Genomic DNA, 20,236 nt, shown 5'->3' with positions numbered 1-20,236 from the left:
TGGCCCTAAGACTCTATGGAGAACTTTTCTTCATTGAACTGTAGAAACATTTAGATGAGAAGGGACTGGAGATCTCTAGACCAAGCCTCCTGCTCAACACAGGGCTAATTTCAAAGTTAAATCAGGCTCATCAAAACCTGATGAAGTGATAGAAAAGGTAATGAGTGTCTGTTAAATGACAGTTCCCTGACAGGCTAACACAGGTGCCTGTGTCGTGCGTATTAAATGGAGGGAGACTTATATAAAAGTCTGACTGGGATAAATCTGTGCTTTCTGCAAGTAAAAGCCTCAACAGAAATGAAAAATTATTTCTCTGCTGTTTCCTCTGTGAAGTTCCAGCAAGAGAGACTGCTGCGGGCAAACTCATAGTATTTCATGCAGTTTCTGAGACATCTGCTTCATGTTGTGAGGAACCTGTAACCTCTGGTAGTAAACTGAAATTCACCAAGCTCAGTGAACCAAGAGGACAGTATCTAAGAATAGGGCTACAGGCCTACAGTGGTGGATCAAATTTTCTGTCCCAAGCAGAGATCACATTGATAGCAACCACTTTTCTCTAAAATCCTCCCCTTTCCCTTCCCCCCCCCCCCCCCCCCCCGCTATTATTACTGACTTTCACTAATCACTGTGTCCCCCAGGTTGACAAAACTGATGCCTCGTTTTCTTTCCTCCCCTCTGCCCCCACCAAACTTCACAGGCACAGTCATAAAAATCTAATTTTATCGTCAAAGGAGATAAAAACAAGGATTTAAATGGTAATCAGGATTCAGACAGTCTGCTGGTAAATCTTCTGTCCAGTTCTCAATTTTGGAATGTTTGTTTGTCCTGCCTTTGTAAGACTTTGCTCAGCTCTGCTCAGTAGTTTTGGCTGAAAAATTACTGCTGGAAAATGTTGTTTAATCAAAACCAGAATTAATATGTTACTTTTGATGAGTTCTTCAGGTGGGAAGTATCTTAATTATTTTCTCTTTCTCACTTTGTTTTGGTGATGTTGACATATTAGAGGGTTTTTTGATTCCTATATTTTAAAATGTATATATATACTATATTGAGTAGATAATGCCTTTGAGGTTTTGAGAACAACACATTTTCATTTTGTGTGCATTTGGAATTTTCTTTCCTCCAGACATTAGGATGTTTCTATTCTGTATGGAAATAAATCTGAAAGGTTTTTATGAAATGGAAGCCTTCCACCAAGTTTCACTTCCTAATTCTTTCAAAATTCTTTTGGATAAATCTTTTTTGTTAATGGCCACAACAGACCTTTTTCATGAGAACAGAATAGAATGATGCCTCTCTTCAATGAAAGGTATGTGGGAAATAAGGGCTGCTTACTAACAAGCTTCAGTACTGAGTTGTTGAGATAGCTTCTTGCACAGCATCTAGCCTACCTCTCTAGAACCTTTTAGTAAACAAACAGCCTCTCCTAACTATCTTCTTTGTATTGCCTATGCAGGAGTATACCTAGATTTTCCTAAATTTTTCTTCCATAAATTGTGGAAGGTAATGACAACATAATACAGATAGGCCTTGTTACCTCAAGTACTTGGAGATGCTGCATGGTTACCATAATAGTTTCTTCATCTAAAAAGCTAGTTTGCCATGTACAGTTTTGGTGACAGTTGAGCACAGGTATTCATTCATTACTGCTTCTAGTTCTATCAATCTTATCAACCAAGTATAACTTGGTCCCTGTAAGCAGTGTGCTAGCCTAAGAAGGCTGTATCCTCTCCATTCAACCTCATCATGCACTTCTTGATATGGAACGGAGGAAGTTGTCCTTGCATGTATTACACAGGTAGACAAGGGATCCTGTGTGCCTCCAGATTAATTTCTCTGTATTAGAGTAAGAGGCTGATGGGGATAATGGTTACGTTTGCCACAGCAGCTGCCTCTAACAGATGCTGCAGCACTGCTGAAGTTGAAACTAGGTGACTTTTCTCAGTAAGTAATCTGAACTCTCTCTGGAATATGACATAAGATAATAACAAACTATGATGTCTCTTCCAGTATTATTGCTTTCTTGCAGGAAAAATGTAACTCAGATTAGCTTTTAAAGGGAATGTTATTAACTCTAAGTGTACTTCATGAGGATGGGCTTATAGTAGTAGACTTTCCTTTAGAATTGTACTGAGACGTATTTTTGAGAGAACAATTTTATTTTGGACCATGGATATGTTCTTATTTGATTATATTTTTTAATCTTCACATTATTTCCACACAACCATCACGTAATTGTCACATTTTAGTATTATGGAATCATACGATAGTTCATGTTGGAATGCCCCTCTGGAATTTTCTAGACCAACTTCCTGCTTGCAGTAAGATCAGCTACGAGACCAGGTTGTTCAGGGCTTTATAGGTTCATAGGGCCTGTTGATGTTAGGTACTTTCAAAGATTAAAGAAAATAGGAAAACGTATGTATGTAAAACTTCAGGAACAGATTCAGCCTTACCACGAACGATGTAAGAGGTAATGGTGCTCATAACATTGTTTTTCATTGTGAGATAGATTATATCATTTCAGAGTGTGGGATTAGTTTGAAGATGTTACTATTCTCTATAAAGCTTGGAAGGAGAGGGTTTACCTTCTGTGCAAGCATATTTGTGTCAAACTTATTGGCAAGGAAAGCCCAGTAAAAGTGATTGCTATGCTGCTATATTCAAGTCTTCAGTTTAGACGGAGGGTTTATAAATAGAATTTTGTGTGTCAGATTTGTTTGTCATCTGCACAAACAAGCCTGAAGGAGAGTTCTTCCCTCTTCGTGCAACTCTGATCCAGTTTCTAAAATTGCAGACTAAGTCTACCAACATAACTCGACTTTCTTGCAAAATCCCTCCTCAATTTTTTCACTGACTTGTACCTACTTTTAATGAAATATCCGTGAATTTTCATAATGTGGATTTAACTCAGTTGTCATTAAGATTTCAAGGCTGTACAGTGAAAACCAATAGGAGATTGAACTGGTTAATTTTTTAAAAACCTGAAATGCTTCTACTTTGGAATGTTAAACTATGTATTACCATACCTAAGTCACTGTAAAGCCAGATTACAGCTCATTTTGTGAAAGTACAAAAAAAAAAACCTGCTGAAATTCCAGTTCTCTTAGTTTTTCAGAACATGGTGGAAGAGTGCCTCCATATACATTGCTAACACTATGGCCAAGGTAACCTGAAGAGGTCAGAATACATGTTGTCATTTCCCCCTTTGGAAAACACCTACAAGTTGTATTCTAGACTTTCATCCTGGACTGAGTTCGTCCCTCTAAGATCATGATGATGTTGCTCAGTAAATAATATAATAAATGGTATTGCATAGGTGAAAAAAATACAGAGCATAGAAAACATATTCCAACAATTAATTTTAATCTGTTCATGGACTTACCAAGGTTTCAACCCCACAAAGAGTTTCAGCACACTTCTTGAGATTAATTCATTCCAGAGAACATAACTCTCATCCTCAGAAAAAAAACCATTGTCAGTCAGTGAGGCCCATCAAATGACTGCAAGAATTTTTTTTCTAACAGTGATTCTGTTGCAGAGAGAGACTGAGGTGAAGAGGCTTAGTCGTTTAAGGAATTGTAGGAGAAACAGGTTTGGATGTAACATTTTTAGACTTTGCATATGATGCAAGAAATCCCATCACCTTGTCCTGCATGGCTACTTTGACTTATAAAGTTGGCTTTTGGTTTGGTTTTTGGTGGGTTTTTTTTTTTCTTGAAAGCTTGTTACCATTTGTGATTTTGTTGCCTACTTTGTATCAAAATATACTGAAAGATCAATAGAGTGCTATATTTTGGAGTGATAGTGGTTTTCTCATTATGATCTGTTCAGAAGCATCTAGTAAAGATATATGTCATAAAGATGGTTGCAATACCTATTTTATCATAGGGACTATTTTTTTCTCATACAGGAGAGATCATCCAGCTTGCTTAAACAGTATCTAAAATTAGTGAGAAATTAAGGCCTGAATAGACAAATAATGCAAAGGAAACATGAAATTTTTTGTTTGAGGTGATTTTCAGTACGGAGGCATAACTGATTCTAGAAGTTACAGGAAAAATTGCTTTATAAATCATGTGCACTGCCTAAGTTTCAGTGGACCTGACCTTGTCCAGAGCTGAGAAAGAACATTAGAATATGGGGTGTTTTAGAAACATTTTCTCTAGCAATTCTTGTCTCAGCCTTTTCTATCATCTCATGCATTGTCACTACATCAGACCACAATGAAGCATCTTTTCAGCTAAGAATGACGAATAAGTCAAAACTTTTTCACTTGTCATTTCTCTGATATGTTGCAGAGTTGGTCCTTTGCCAGAGATGTTTAGGGGTCATGGTAGTGTTTGGTTTTCTACTCTGTAATAAGCAAACAGTTTCTCTCTTTTCCTTGAAAATGTTCGGACACAGGTCTGAAAGAGAAAAACAGTCAATGAGCCCAGCATGTCTCCATTTACTCCATCTACAGTGAGGTTAATTTTCTCAGCCTGCAGGATCATGCATTTTGGAAGGTCATCTGGTGTTGGGAAGGGAAGGAAGATCTTGATATAAGTCCACTAAACTCCAAAAAGGAGAAATCTGCATTGCAAGCCCCCTTCCCAAGCATGCAGATTCCAGTGTTTGAACACCCCACTAACTAATGAATAAATAACTGAAACTTGTCAAAATTTATGGGATTTGGAATATCAAAGAATTGGGCAAATTGGAACTCAATTATGACAGAGCCATAACTTGGTCTTTCCTTTCTTAGCCCTTCCCTTGCCCAGCCCCATTTCCTAGATGTGTCTCAGAGCCAGCAGTTCCACAGCGGTGAAGGAAAGCGGCACGCAGGAGGAGTAGCAGCAGCCTAGGAGCAACTGCTACCCTTTCTGTGCTCGGACCCAAATGGAAATACTTCCTAGTGTAAAGAAAGTGCAAGTTGCAAAGCATCCTTCTTCTAGACATTTTAGAAATTGTGTCTAAGACTCAGAGTTGCATCTTGAGGTTGAACTGATTTGTACTGCCTCCAATTCCCAGCTTTGATCCACAGTATGTGAATGATGTATCTAACTTACTCATTCTTTTCAATTTGTCGGTGACTCTACCAATGAAAAGAAAGTCTTAAAATCTCTGGTGTGCTGCACCTTTGTGGAAAGCAGAACTGTGGAAGATGTCTGACTGCTGGCACTACAGAAGTATCTGTTTATGCACGTGCTTTTCTCAGCACTGTCACATTCAGTCATCTCCAACTCTGTAACAATGACTAATATAGATGTTTTCCTTTTTTTTTTTTCCTCTCCTAACTCCCTTTACCACTTTCTACCACCAGATTTTCATTCTGCTCAGAAATTATTACAGTGCTTCTGTAATGGTGCAGGCTAATTTTTTCAAAAGGAAAATTGTTTTCTCTTGATTTGATTCCATTCTGTCATACATTACTTTTACCTGCTTTGAAGATTGTCTTGGTATTTGAAGTTCTTACAGCAGTATGTAAGTCACTCCGTTTCTTAGAGTGCATAAAACTTCCCAGAATGATGGAGGAATACATCATCTATGTATTTTCCACATTTTCCTGGGTCCAAATTATAACATTGCTGAAGACTTCTTTTTGAGCTTTCTAATTTTAGAATAAAATAATTAAATAAAAGCTTCCATCCTTACAAGCTCTTTGAAGACTCCTGTTTTACAGTGAATGGTTTCTTCATTTGAGTCCTGTTCTTCTGAGCAAGAGTCAAGTCTTACAGCATATCAGCTCTCTCATCTCCCAAAATGAACATACACCAAATAAATTAATACTTGCTGCTGTCAGGAATAACTTCTGATGAAGTGCAAAACACCTCAAAGTATCACTAGTTTCTTAAACTTCTAGTTCTGTACAGCTGTCATGGGAACCCTTTGTTCCGTTTTTCAATTCTTCTGCAGTCTGTTTTTGTGGGCTTTAAGGTCAACGAAGGCTGTGAAATGTTGCAATCTTTTGTATCATTAGCTCATACTTTCTTCTTGCTCAGTTGAAGGTAGCTTTTGCTTCAGGAATTTTTTACTGCAAATCATTGCTGGTATTTTTTGGACTTGACCTTCATTTTTTTTCTTTCTGCTGTATATGGACCCAGCTTTGTGTTTTATCCTCTTCATGTCTTTTCAGAGCGTTTATTTTCTCAGTCATTCTCAGCTGTACCCCAGCTAGTATTTGGGAATGAAGAATTCTCTGCTCAAATATTTCACTTATGCCTTATTTTTGCCTGCTGATTCTTCCTTATTTTCCCCTTTCTCAAGGGATATGATCTAGTTCGTTTTTACACAGTCTCCTAAAGCCAGCTTGAAGAAATGCCTATACACAAGTATCTGGCATCAACAGTAGTGTGTTTTATTCACAATAGCTTTAAATGTGGTTGGTTTCCCAGCACCTCTCCATCCTTTCCAGGAGCTGTTGGATCTCTGCTTTTGCTTTTAATGTAATACAACAGTGTTTTTCTTTCTTTGTAGGCTGTTCCACAATGACAGCATACAACTGTCCAGTCTCCTTGACAACTCTACTGTAATAGCAGTGAGGGGAAACAAAACATTTTATATATACTAAAGCTATATGAGGCAAAATGTTTTTGTGTGTAGACATTTCCACATGCAGTATAATTTACTGTATAAAAGTAGTAATTACTGTATCTGTAGCTCTGATAGTGTTTCATGAGTTCTGTAAACTAATATTGTTGATATAATATAGTTAACTAAATAATTGTTTCATTTAATCCTACTTGTAGTGCAGTCATGATGTCTACCCTTAGGAGAAATGGACTGTAGAGCTTAATGCCTGGCACTCCTTTTACAAGCAATGCTTCTCTAGGGCTCCAAAAAACATTGCTATTATTTCTATTTATACATACTTTCCTTGAGGAAGCAAGAAGATGCAAGAAGTAAGGCACTGATCTGCCTTTGGCAGACTATTCCTGGTCTTAGTGGCACAAAGGACTATCTTTGGGTTCCTAGTCACAGTCCTGCACTAGGAAAAAGATAACATCATTTTAGGAGAAGCAAGCAAGATGTGTTGCCAGAGAAAATTTATCATGTCTCTCCTTCTGTATCCAGCCGTAGGGCAGGTTCAGAGCAACAAATGAAAGACCATGTAGAACGGAGAAAGTTACAACCCTTTCATGCACAGTTTTCTTCCCTGCTCCATCTGAACTGGTGTTATTTTGTATCAGTATATCCTCCCCCAAACATCTCCCCCAAGATAGGACTGTGCATGTCCCATCCCAAACCAAACCAAAAGCTTTGTGCTACACCTCATGAGTATTCCTTGTTGTTTAGTCCGAAGAGGAATCAGTTTTGATGCAAATACTTTACTTGATATGTATAAAAAACCCAATTTTTCTTGGAGCCCTGGAAAGGCAGTGCAGGAGGACTGCCAGGGAGTAGGCTCTACAATTCCAAAATGCTTCAGGAACATCTATTGTCATCACCCCAGAAACTCTGTGTGTGATCTTATCTGCGATGGCACATCTGAAATGAGTTTTAGGATATACAATTATTTGAAGAAGTTCCTTTCTCATTTCCTGACAGAGTTAGTGTTATGACTGGCAAACTTCATAGACTCTCTGTTTCCTCTTACCTATGTACAATCAAAACTGGCAGCTGTTAAGCGATCAAGGTATTTGTGGTGGGTGGACCCTGGCTGGTTGCAAGACCCTCACCCAGCTGCTTTCTCACTCCCCCTCCTTAACAGGACAGGAAAAGAAAATAAGATGGAAAAGCTCATGGGTCAAGATAAAGACAGGGAGATCACTTAGCAATTACTGTCAGTGGGCAAAACAGACTTGACTTGGAGAAAATTGATGTCATTTATTGCTAGTTAAAATAGAGTAGAATGGTGAGAAACAAAGACAAAAACTAAAACACCTTCCCACCGACCCATGCTTTTCCGAGGCTCAGCTTCACTCCTTCATACCCAACTCCTCTACTTCCTCCCCCTCCTCCTCCCTGAGCAGTGCAGGGGGATGGGGAATGGTGGTTGTGGTCTGTCCATTACAGCTCCCCTCTGCTGCTCCTTCCTCCTCACACTTTTCCCCTGATCCAGCACGGTCCTTCCACAGGCTGCAGTCCTTCAGGATAAACCGCTCCAGTGTGGGCTCTCCACAGGCTGCAGTTCATTCAGGAAATATCCACCTGCTCCAGCGTGGGGTCTTCCACAGGCTGCGGGGGAGATATCTCCTCTGGCATGGTCCTCTTCACGAGCAGCAGGGGAATCTCTGCTCCGGTGCTTGGAGCACCTCCTCCCCTCCTCCTTCGCTGACCTTGAAGCTCACGGGGCTGTTTCTCACACTTTTTTCCCCACTGCCTGTGCAGCGTTTTTTGCCCTCTCTTAAATTTGTTTTCCCTGAGGCGCCACCACCTTGGCTGAGGGGCTCAGCAGTGCCCTGCAGTGGGTCAGTTAGAGCCGGCTGGAACCGACTGTGTCCAGCACGGGGCAGCCCTGGCCTCTCCTCACAGAGATCCCTCTGTATCTCTCCGCTGCCAACACCTTGACACCTGCATCCAATATTTGACATAAAAGAGCTAACAAGAATGAAACCAAAGGCTGGTGGTGTACGTGTGAAAGCAAAACAATGGTTAATTGAGTCTTTTGGTAGAGTGACATTATCTGACAGACTAAAATAATAAAAATGGAAGAAAGTGGGAGAAGCCTGACCAAGTCAGTTATAATACAAAACAACTAAACTATTAAATTACTGAGGAGTAAGATAATATAAATATTAAGAGAATACTTATATCAAATATAGAGGAAAGAGAATGAGGAAAAATAAAATCTCATACAGTTAGTGCACAGACTGCTGTCGTTGGTATCAACTTTGCTGATAATGTATATGAAGCTCTTGCTCAACAAAATGAAAGAAATAGCTAGGGACCTAATAATAAAAAGATAATACTCCTAAAAGAAACAAAAAGTGCCTAATATCCTGAAAAGCAAAAAGAAATTTTATTAGTGTTTCAGGATGCAAACCTCCCAGGATCCTCCAACTATTGTTTACAATAGATTCAAGACAGAGAAATGGAGGAGGTAGGAAAATGTATTGTATTAGTGAAGGTTACCCCTTTTAGCTGAGGTCTTAGCATGGAAATCTGAGGCTATGCCCCTGCAAGAATATAAGATCAAAATAAGACTGGTAGTAAAAGACAGTTTTATATCATTTACAGAGTAACAATCAGTTTGTGTGACAATGAAAGTATAATTAGCCTAAAGTTAGATGTAATGTAGGGTGACTACAGCTCATGTAAGAGTTTGCTTCTGCCCAAAGACAAGTGGATACATTCTTTGGTAAGCAATGACATATATATCTTAAAAAGAAAACGGTGGTTGCACAGATTTATTTAAGTTGTTCTTGACTTTTAAAATTGGTAAGTACAAAGAGCAGCCTAGATAGGATCAACCTTTAGCTTAGAAAGACAGTATGCTCTTTCCCTTTCTCCCTCCATTTGCTCCGATTTTGCCACTGTTCCTGATCAAATACCAATACTGGCATGGCCAAGCAACCCAGCTGCATACTGGTTGGTTCAGTGGGCTGGGATAACCGGCCAAAACCAATATGCCTTCTCAGTCTGCATGTGCTCCTTCCACCATTTTGTCTGTTGCCAGCTTAGTCATGCCTGATGTTTGCTTGGCTCTGCTCCCTCTTCTGTCATCTGTCAGTGGTTCTTATCTGGCTAAAAAGTAAAATTTCTTATGCTGCCTCTTCTCTTCACAGTTTTTCCTCTTATTCTTATCCTTCCTCCTGTGCCTGTCATGGCATAGGCAATATGTACTCCAAACAGACCTAGTTCTTTCCATCAACATACTCTGTTCAGATGATAGGTGAACCTATGTCAGAAACAAAGTTCAAAGCAGCCTAGAATGTCCCAAGATGTCATATTCACTCCCTGAGGACAGATGTACAAGACGTGTGTGGGTCTAAGCACTGCTTGCAAATATCCTCATCTCACCCCTCAGTTCCCCATCACTGCCTACCTACCCTGCCTGCTCCAAGATCTGGTGTTGTGGAAATGATTTTTTTATTCCAGTACAGGTTACTCAGAAACAGAGGGGTCCCCTCTGGGGAGTTGGCTTGGATAGGAATGACAGCCAGATCTCCCACTAAGTGCATCTCTGCAAAAATTGTTGCGTTCCATGTCTCAAGCCAAATGGGTATTTGCTGCTGGCACCATTAAAGACAGTCTGCATAGAATATTACTGTATAAACTGGCTGTCCACTGCTTTCCTGCTGATCTCACTTCTGTGCTGGGATGTGTTGCAAAAAGCTCTTGCAGAAGCCTTGCTCACCGAGACCTCATGTAGAAAAGTAACACGCTGCAGGTATCTGTGGTAACACGATCTGCCAAAGCTGAAGATGGTGGCATGGAATCATCTCATGGAGAAGGTTCACCAAGGAAGGGACTTGCCACATCACCACTAGCTTTATGTATGCAGCTAGCAGTAATGTTAAAATATATGTGAAGCATGGGGTATAGTCTTGGAAGGTTGTCTGGCCTTTAGGTGACTTGAAGTTTTCTATCTCTTTGGCCTGGAATAAACTTAGTTTGGAAGGTCTAAGGACGTCTGGAGTAGTTTTTCATTGTCTTTAGCTCAGGGGTAAATATCAGACAAGGTCTTTGCCACCCTGCTTTGGCCCAGCTTTGGTGCGTGACCAAATAGCTGAAATACTTAAAACATTCTATGGGCAAAAAATAGAGGCCAGAGGAAAGTGTGCATGCTTTCAAGAGTGTTGGATCATATTGCTTTGGGAAGGAGGAGTCTATGAGGATATGGATTACTCCACGGTATTTTAATGTTTGAGTTGCTTGGGAATTTTTGCATACCACTCTCAATCTTGATTTGGAGTCTGACCTGGTAGAACAAAGAGGCCAGTTTTGCTATAGTGCAGTATTTGAGCCAAAGGAAGAGGAACACTGTTAATTTAGGAAAATCCTTTGAGCAGTTTGGCTGGAGAACCTTGTTTTGGTTTGTTTCTTTAATTCTCTTGTAGGTTGTTTTTCAACTTGGAGCCTAGGTAGTTTTAGGTATGGCTTCCAGATAAATTCTTAGCTTTATGGGCCCTGCCAATCTCTGCCATATTTCTTTTCCCGTTGACCTTTGGTGAACCAAGACCAGCCATGCAAGTCTAGATCCTAAGCTGAACTCCAAGGCACATGTGCTCTGACCCCAGAACTTAGATGGAAGAAAGGTCCTGTTCTGTGCAGGCATTCAAGACTTTGTGGACTGGTGCTTGTTTCTTGCTCTGTATGACTGCCAGGGCCTAAAGGTCTGGTCAGAAGAGATGACAGTTGAAAAATCTTCATCTGTCCATTCAATTTCCTATGATTTGCATTTGCTGTCAGGTGCTGGACAACAATGACTCAAGCAGCAGTCCCTGTACTAAGTTGCATACTACATTGTTGGTACATGTTACAAAAAGAGAGGGGACAGCAAGAACAATAGGTAATCTTTATAGAGGCTTATGAAGACTCATGGGATGAATCTTATGGCTGAGGAGCCTCACTGAACATGCATTGTGGGTGTAACTGTATTAGCTGGTCTGAAGATGTCATAAGGCTTTACAGAATAGACACAGGCAAGATGCTCCATTTCTGAAATCCCGCAGCAGTAATGCTAAGAAGCTACCTGATAGAGCAGTGTAGGTGAGATTACTGAAGCGCTGTCATTAATGAGATTGGAACTTGGTGAGGCTTGTTACCAGTAATTGAAATGAATCCAGTGAAGACTTTGCAAATCCTTGGCAGATTAGCCTTGAAATCGAGCAAGTAAGGAGGGAGGGCAGAAAGAGAGGGAGTCGACAACAGAAAAGGCAAAAATGCCTTAGAAATGAGAGAAAAAAAAATACTGTAATAGGAGGAATAGTGAGATTTTAAAAAATAGAAGAAAGGATTCATCAACAAAGGAGAATCTTTGCATGTAACAGCAAAAGGGAAATAGAGGAGAACATGAAAAGATATGGATAACTTTCAGATAGTTATCTTCTGCTGCTGGGCTTTTTAGAATGACTTTTAAACCATTGGAGGTACACATTAACACACCTAGAAATTAAGGTAAGCATCTAGCTCTTCATACAAAAAACATTCACAGATTTGAATTGATTTTTGTGTTGCAGATCCACAAAGACTCACCCTGGACCAGTTGTACATTTAAGTGACAGCCCAAGAGATGAGGGAAAAGTGAGTACAACTAATGGTATAAAACATTGCAACTTTTCATAGCCTTTATTTGCCTTGATAGCTCTTTCTTTTTGCTTACTCACTAATTTTATCATCTGCTTTCTTTATATATTTGCAAAGTCACTTTTACTATTTTACAGTTTTTAAGAGAAAAAATTCTCTTTGTACAATTTTAATGGGTAAAAATCTATGATACAGACAACATACTGTACTTTGAAACCTATAGCAAATAAAAATTGTTCCTGATTAAATAAACTTGAGTTTTGCTTAAGTAAGAATTTACTAAAAACTGTATCATGACTTCAGTACTTGGATAAACATGCTATTATGCAGGCATTATAGTAAGTTTTCATAAGATAATAAGTCTTTTCATATAAAAGAATAATAATGATAGTAACCCACGTTTGGAACTTGCTGCTGTTTGTGAACAGAGTTGAGAATAGCAAAGAGCTGTCAACAAGTGGAAGCAAAACATATAGTCAGAGCCTTAGGGTCGTGATTGATACCATCAGGAGGCAAAATCTGAGTTGGCTTTATTTGTGTGGTAGCTTTTCCAAAATGAAATTTGGTTGCCAGAATACCAGTTTTATTAGAGCTTTTTTATTTATGTGTTGCTACTGAATTTTTGAGCATTTTGTCTGTGCAGAAGGGGCATTTAACTGTCTCATCATTTTTTATCATTTTTGCCAATTGCATTTCAGTGTGTATTTCTAAAGGACTGCATCCTACAAATGGTGTATCTATTTGACAGTATGCCTCACGTAACAGCTGATGGTTATTGGAAACTAGCAGCAGTTTGAATTTCTGACACTGATACGGGGGACATTATGTGAAATTAATATGGGTACCTAGGAAAACTACATCTGAATTTCATTTGCGTTATCCATCCTTGGACTCATCCATATTGCAAGGTGAACTATGTGCAAATGATGCACTTGCCAGCTAGCTCTCCAACAATTTAGATTGGATCTCTAAGCCTTTTTGGAAGAATCACAATAGATCAAGCAATTTAGAATACAGCAAATAAAGTAATTAAATGCTATGAAGTGTAGTGTTCTAGCCTCAAACCAGAAGCCATCAAGAAATGCTATTTAACTACCTATGGCAAAATGCCTGATAAAAATAAAGGTTTATTGATGAGGCATAACTCTTGTTCGCTGACCACAACAGAAGCTGTTGATGACCTACCTAAAGCACACAGTGTAGGGAAAAAGGATGTGATACTAAAAGAAAAAATGGTCTTGTGAGTGGACATCTCTTACAGGAATGTCATGGACCGTGTCCAAACAGAAACCTAAAATATTTTTACTTCAGCAGAAAGAGAGAAGATGAAAAGGTCTTGGGAAAGGGAGTTAGAGGAGAACTTGCTTGGAAATACAATTCCTTGTTGCTCAGAGGGCACACTGGAGACATCTGGGCACTGATGAAGTGCTACATACTAACAGCAACAGCAAAATCAGATGGATCCCTATGAAAACAAACATTGGAAATTTATGGGGAGAAAGAGTAGAAAATCATAGAATCATTGAGGTTGGAAAAGACCTCTAAGATCATCGAGTCCAACCGTCAACCCAACACCACCACCCACTAAACCATGTCCCTAAGTGCCTCATCTACTCGTCTTTTAAATACCTCCAGGGATGGGGACTCAACCACTTCCCTGGGCAGCCTGTTCCAATGTTTAACCACTCTTTCAGTAAAGAAATTTTTCCTCACGTCCAATCTAAACCTCCCCTGGTGCAACTTGAGGTCATTTCCTCTCGTCCTATCACTAGTTACTTGGGAGAAGAGACCAACACTCACCTCACTACAACCTCCTTTCAGGTAGTTGTAGAGAGTAAGAATGTGTAGAGAGTAAGAGTAGAAAATGTAAGCCATACTGAAACCATCCCAGTGCAGCTGTTTATATCATTGATAGATTGAGAGTGATGTAAAGAACAAATTGGTGCTAACAAAATACTTGCAGATTTGCAGAATGTGGAATTGATAGTGTTTGATGTTTACAGGAAGATGTCAGTAAAAGGTACGCACAGATCTAAGAGAAGATCCAAGCACTAAATCAAAAGAGATTGCTCCAGATCAAAAAATCCAAGAGTAGAGAAAAAAATTAAACTAAATTTTTCAACTAAGTCTCATTAAATTTTGGTTGAAAGAATGAAGGAAAAAACAATCTTTCTTCAGAATGGGGAAAAATTGGAAAAAACCCAAACTTCTGGGACTTTTGCTGTTCAGCATAGTCATAAACAACCTAGAAAAGAGAGTAAGCAGTGATGTGATCAAGTTTGCTGGACTTTAGGAGGCTGAGAAACTCAACAGTAAAATGGCAGGTTAAATACTCTCTTTTGTAAGTATTCAGTGTAAATGATGGAAAGTGATACGTGTGGGGAAAAATATTTCTGACTTTATATTTAAAACAATGGGTCTGAGCTGATCATTACTGTTTGGTATCAAGAGCTTAGAGTGATGATTGATAGTTCAATGAAAATGTCAGCTCAATGCTCAGTAGTGACCAATCAAAATTAGGCATTTTCTGGAGAAGAATAGAGAACAAAATAGGGCTACTGCATAAATGCATGGTTGACTTGCCTGCTGAATTCTGAGTATAATTTTTGTCCTTCTATCTCAGAAAGAACATAATTGTGCTAAAAGAAATTCAGAGAAGGGGTGAGGTTTTCTATATGAGACACAACTAAGTCAGACAGGACAATTCATTGTGGAAAAGAGCTGATTGTGATTCCAAACTTGAAAATCATAATTGTTCTGAAGAGGGTAGAAACAGTTCGTAGTCTCTTTCAATACAAAAACTAAAAGGATATCAAATGAAGCTGACAAAAGTCAGATTCAAAACGAGCAAGTTAAGTACTTCTTCAAATGTGCAATGGGTAGAAGCTATAAATTTTTTTCTAAATGGTGCTGTGGGTGCTGAAAATTTATATTGGTCACAAGGGAGACTAGAAAAGTCAACACAAGAGAAATCAATTTAAGGGTTACTGAAGAGGTTTGCTGAATTTTCCTAAAAGGTTATTAAAGATGAGGTTAAACGGAGTCATGTCTAGTTGAGAAGTTGGCTATCTTTGAATGAGAAAATTACTTAGGCTGAGAGAATATGTGAGAGTATAAGTACTTGCCCTCCTCACGTATGGTTCTTTGGTATTTGCTCTTGGCCATTTAAGTCCAAGATAGTGTGATAGGTAGACCTTTTGTTTAATTTAGTAGAGTTGTTCTTAGGTAATAGAGCTGTTTCAAGATAGTTCTACATACTCTGCTTAGCTCCTCAGCTTCAAGTTAACCGAAGACCACCAAGAGGTGTTGGTGGGAGAAATCAGACTCCTCACATCACTTCATGGGGGGCAGCAGATGAAGGTGTTCTTTACCTATGCTTCAGGAATTAAATAGTGGGTACAAATCAGTCATAATCATTGCTCAAAATACAGATATTCTTGTACCCTATAAGTACAAGGATATTGTACTCTGCAAGGGTCCAGCGGTATATCCTTCTCTGGGATATCACAAAGTTGTTTACAGACCTGGGCATGTTTCGCTGAAGTAAATAAGTAGCATTCTCCTATGGGCACTGAGTGGTTGAGATTCCTAAAACGCAGATAAAACTTTCCAAATCTAGGACAATCATAAGATCTCTTTTTGAAAGCCAGGGAAAAGTGTGTGCTGACTGTATATTCATCTTTTAAAAATTCTTTAAATTCCTAAAAGTTCCAGTTTATATCAGTGACTGATGACCAGTCTTTCTGTGCCAAAAGGGTGAATGCAATTCCAGAAGACTTCTGACATTCAAAATTTTTCCAGAGTGCCCTCCAGACAAACAATCAAGACAGACTTTGGAGACAGTCTCTTTCATGAATCTAGCAAGCTGTGGCTGGAAGACAGATGACAAAGCGAATTTGGGCATTTAATGTGTCACTTAAGAACAATTTGGGGACCTAGTGATTAAGTCCATGAAATATAACTGTGTCTGCCAAATCAATGAATAAGTGTACATTAGGAACAGACTGAAGTGCACAGACATTTGTAAGTGGCAGATCTGTAGCAAACATGATTTTTCTTGCTGACACAGGAGAAGACATTAACTGCAATGATCTGCAGTTTCCCAGCAACTGGAGAAAGCTTAATAGGAAAAGGTTTAATGTTATTAACTATTAGCTGGTGGACTAAACTTCCTATCTCTGAGTCTGTGTTCTGAGATCTAATAACACCTAAATACAGTGTGCAATTGGCAGGCTTGGTTTTTTTTCTCTCAGCTGTTTTGTTCTACCAGGACAAGTAAGGGGCTGGCTGGCATGTACCAGGATGCAATTAGTTGATTGTAAAGGAGAAATCTCCCTAAAACACCATCCTCAAAAGCATTTCATGAAGAAGGATTTGTTAAGTGAAAATGTGCAGCAGCTCCACTAGACAAGGAAGATCTTGCCAGGACTCCTCCCTCCGTCAAATTCTGTCCAGCCTTCTGCATGATACTTAACCTAATTAAGCATGAGTAATTAAACAAGGTGCCAGGAAACACAAGTTGAAGAGAAATCTTTGGGTTTTTACTTTCTCAACTCTTTTTACATGTTTTTCTTCTTTGTCTATGTTTTCTCCTTCAACTGCATTTATGGATGTTCTATTTTTTACCTCATTGAATATTACAGACATAGAGCTTGTCCTATAGATCTCTCAAGTGCTTAACATGGCCAAGAAGAGTGTGAATATTTGAGTTTCCTATGGTTCAGACAGGTCAGAGTTCAGAGCATCATAAACATACTGGCAATGAGACTAATCACATTCACCCAGTTGGAATTCTGACTTTAGTGTCATACCACAGTACTAGTAGTTTAGTATCATGGCTACCATCTGAGCAAAGAGAGAGAGAGATTCCTGGCTATGCAGTAAATGTGTTTCTCTTTCAACTTCTTCCCTGAAAGAAAGCACTTCGTACCTTGCAATTCTGTAGTGGTGTTGTGCATTAGGCATTTCAGCAATAGATCAGGTGAAATGCTGTCTCTAATAGGAGGTATTTAACCTTTTAGTAATTACTTGGAGCGTGATATCTTTGCAAAAGAGAGTGATAAAAATCAAAAGACAAACCTGCTTCACCAGGGAGAAAGGCTTATTATGAAACAGGGTCACATACTAAATGCTTTTCTATTCCCTCAGTTTCCTGAATATATCTGTACAAAAGCTGAGGTGAAAAGAATACTGGTAGATACAAACTGAACTCAACTGGTTTGATACCCAGCTGTAATGCACTGGTGCAAGTGCTTGTCATGATGACAGTAAGGAAGGCAGTCAGACTCCATAACATATTGATTAAAATAGAATTTATTGGAGTTAGTACGAAAAGGAGAAAGAAGATAATCTTACGTTTCTTCAGATGGTGGGAGCCCCAGGTTGTGCAGCATTGGATGGACCTCCAATAAGGGCACAGCACACCATGCTGGTCCCCTCTGTGAAGAGGTTTGCCAGCATTTCTGTCTTTAGAGATCTCAAAAGATTTTGATTTTTTTTTTTTTTTTTTAAATCTATTCATTTCTACTGTCAAGCAAAAGGATATTCACATGAGAACATACTGCCTTACATTAAGATAAAGGCAAGGACACAAAGGTGCTGTAATTGCCCTTACCAAGTGGGAGCTGCCTACAGGCTTCTTTACAATTAGCCAGCTAAGTTTATCTTGTGGCCAAGGAATATGTGCAGCACAACACAGGCTTGAAAGCCAAGTGCTATGTGCAGCACAACATAGCACAGCACAGGCCTGCACCTACTCAGGTTAACTACTATGTGGATCACTAATTCCTGGATATACAATTGTCTTCCATTTAGGATAACCACACTAACAGCAAAAGCAGTCGCAGTAAGACACTTCTTTGTTCACTCTCTCAATGGCAATCTATTATCCCAGAATACCATATGGCATCCTGACACAAGCGCTATCCAGTTAGCTGCATGCTTTCTGAACAGGATGTCTTTTCACATTTACTCTGCCACAGAATCCCACGTGGATCCATCCAGAGCAAAAATGATAAATATTCTGGAATTTCTCTGGGACAGTTTGAATTTTTTTCGGGAGCAGAATTCTTAAGTAATCAGGTATTGTTCATATTCAGGTATTAAATATATTAACTATAAATCATTCCCAGATTAAGTAATACGTCTCCACATAATGAATATTCTCCTGGCAATATAAAGAATCATATCTAGTAGGACTGAGAGTATTCCCAGACTCCTTTATAGCAGTATTGATGTATCAATTATATTTAAGTTGGAAACAAAGTGGTGTTTTGTTTAGCAGTCCAGCCAAGTTTTCATTTTTATGACTTATGCGAGCTAAAGTGAGTGATAGCAAAGATGCTGGTAAGGTTTCACAAACTAAGATATAGTCTTGTCATTCTTCTGCTTAAATTCTTAATATAGAAACTGTAAACTCTTGCCTGCATTCTGTGATCCATGTGTTTATGGACAAAGAACAAATGCAGTTATCACTGCCAGTTGTATAAAATACTCTCTAGCAGAAATCTGTGAGTCTGCCAGTTTGGTCATTCCCAGTCTTCATGTCCAGGATAGATTCTTAGGAAGACAGACTCTATGGGAAGCAATTTCCAGGACACCTAAGTGGGCTAGACTTCACATCTGCCATAAGATCTGAAATTAATTGTGTTCAGATGAAGAGTACTCAATACAGTGCCAGATCAATAATTCAGTTCTTTTCAATAGAGACAAGGAGAAAGGATTGTGTTCATTCTTATTTTTCTCCTGAGCATCGTTTTTCTTCTCTTTCATCTTTTGACAAATCTTCTTTGCTGGTATTTCTCAGGTGTGCGTGATGATATGACATACCAGTTCTAGAAGAAGTAAAAATTGGCATACCAGTTAATTTATTTTTAATTTCTAGGAAAGCAAGCAATTTATTCTCTGCAGGGGGACTTCTTCAAAATGTTTTAAAGCAATAGAAAGCAGAAATTAAAGGAATATAAGTAGCTGGATGAGAGTTTAATCTGGTGACTCTTTGGTTTGAAGTTATTTAAGTGATCTCTTAGGTGTCAAACAGTTTTCCCTCCAACCAGGGGCAAGGAAGGTAAGAGCTGACAGGAACATGCTATGGTCTTATTTTCTCAGCAGATATACAATTGTGGAGACTGTCCAGGCACATAATCTTGCAGAAAAAAACAAACAAAGAGAAAAAAGTGTATAAAGCACATTTTTTCTTCCATATCAGATCTTAAATTGTCAGTAATGAGAAGTAATTTATACTGAAAGATAATCTGAAAGCAGGGTATTATGTGTAGTGCAAACTACAATCTTGCACATCAGCTTGTCATTTCTTTTTATAGTGCTTATTTATTTTTTAAAAATCTCTTAAAGCCATAAAGTTCTTCAATATTTGTATATACCTTTTGAATCTGAAACTATAATTGTGTTTGTTCCCCTCCTCCAGCTATTGATAGGCTATGAAAATGGGACTGTCGTACTCTGGGACTTACGATCTAAAAGAGCTGATTTGAGAGCTTATTATGATGAGGTAAGCAATTTCCATTAATTCAGAAAAACTGTTATTCAGCAGTTTGTCGTATGTCTTATCAAGCAGATGAATATTCATCTTAAGGCATTGCTCGTTCTGGAAATACTGTTTGTGCTATGCTTTTGAACAAGTTATTGACAGTAGAAATCAAAACCTGAAATCTCTAGTTCTAATGCATTAGGCTCTTGTGAGTGTACTACACCACAGAGTCTCTTCCCCTTGATTCTGACAAGTTCATCAACTTCTGCGTGGGGATCCTCAGTTGAACAGAGTGTAGTAATGAGCTGACCTGAGACATAGCTACGTTAGGAATTATATAATTATCTTCACTGAGTATTACTAGAACATTAATTAGAATGAAAGACAAATTACTTTGTAGGGCTATTGGTATTACCTATTACTCAAGATCTGACTAAAAGTTTTTCAAAATTGTATTCTCATAGTTTTATCAGACAATTGTCTCTTGCCGTTTGTAAGCAGATTGTATCAACCACAGACGCAGTTCTTGTATCAATAAACAGGCTGTTTCAAAAATAGATATAGTCCTAGTTA

General features: G+C 38.7%; 1 protein-coding gene across 6 annotated transcripts in view; it reads left to right on the top strand.

Moving 5' to 3' along the window:
- STXBP5L (syntaxin binding protein 5L) overlaps positions 1-20,236 on the top strand; it is a 212,417-nt gene that overhangs the window by 98,735 nt on the left and 93,446 nt on the right. For all 6 annotated transcript variants that reach the window (XM_076348424.1, XM_076348414.1, XM_076348405.1 and 3 more), the window contains exons 6-7: positions 12,108-12,171; positions 19,601-19,684. In XM_076348424.1, coding sequence (XP_076204539.1) covers positions 12,108-12,171; positions 19,601-19,684 — 148 coding nt within the window. The remainder of the gene's footprint in view (positions 1-12,107; positions 12,172-19,600; positions 19,685-20,236) is intronic.

This window comes from Aptenodytes patagonicus, chromosome 1, assembly GCF_965638725.1.
Source record: "Aptenodytes patagonicus chromosome 1, bAptPat1.pri.cur, whole genome shotgun sequence".
Classification (NCBI taxonomy): domain Eukaryota; kingdom Metazoa; phylum Chordata; class Aves; order Sphenisciformes; family Spheniscidae; genus Aptenodytes; species Aptenodytes patagonicus.
Note: the sequence above shows the minus strand (reverse complement) of the source record. Positions and strands in the feature narration are given on the sequence as shown.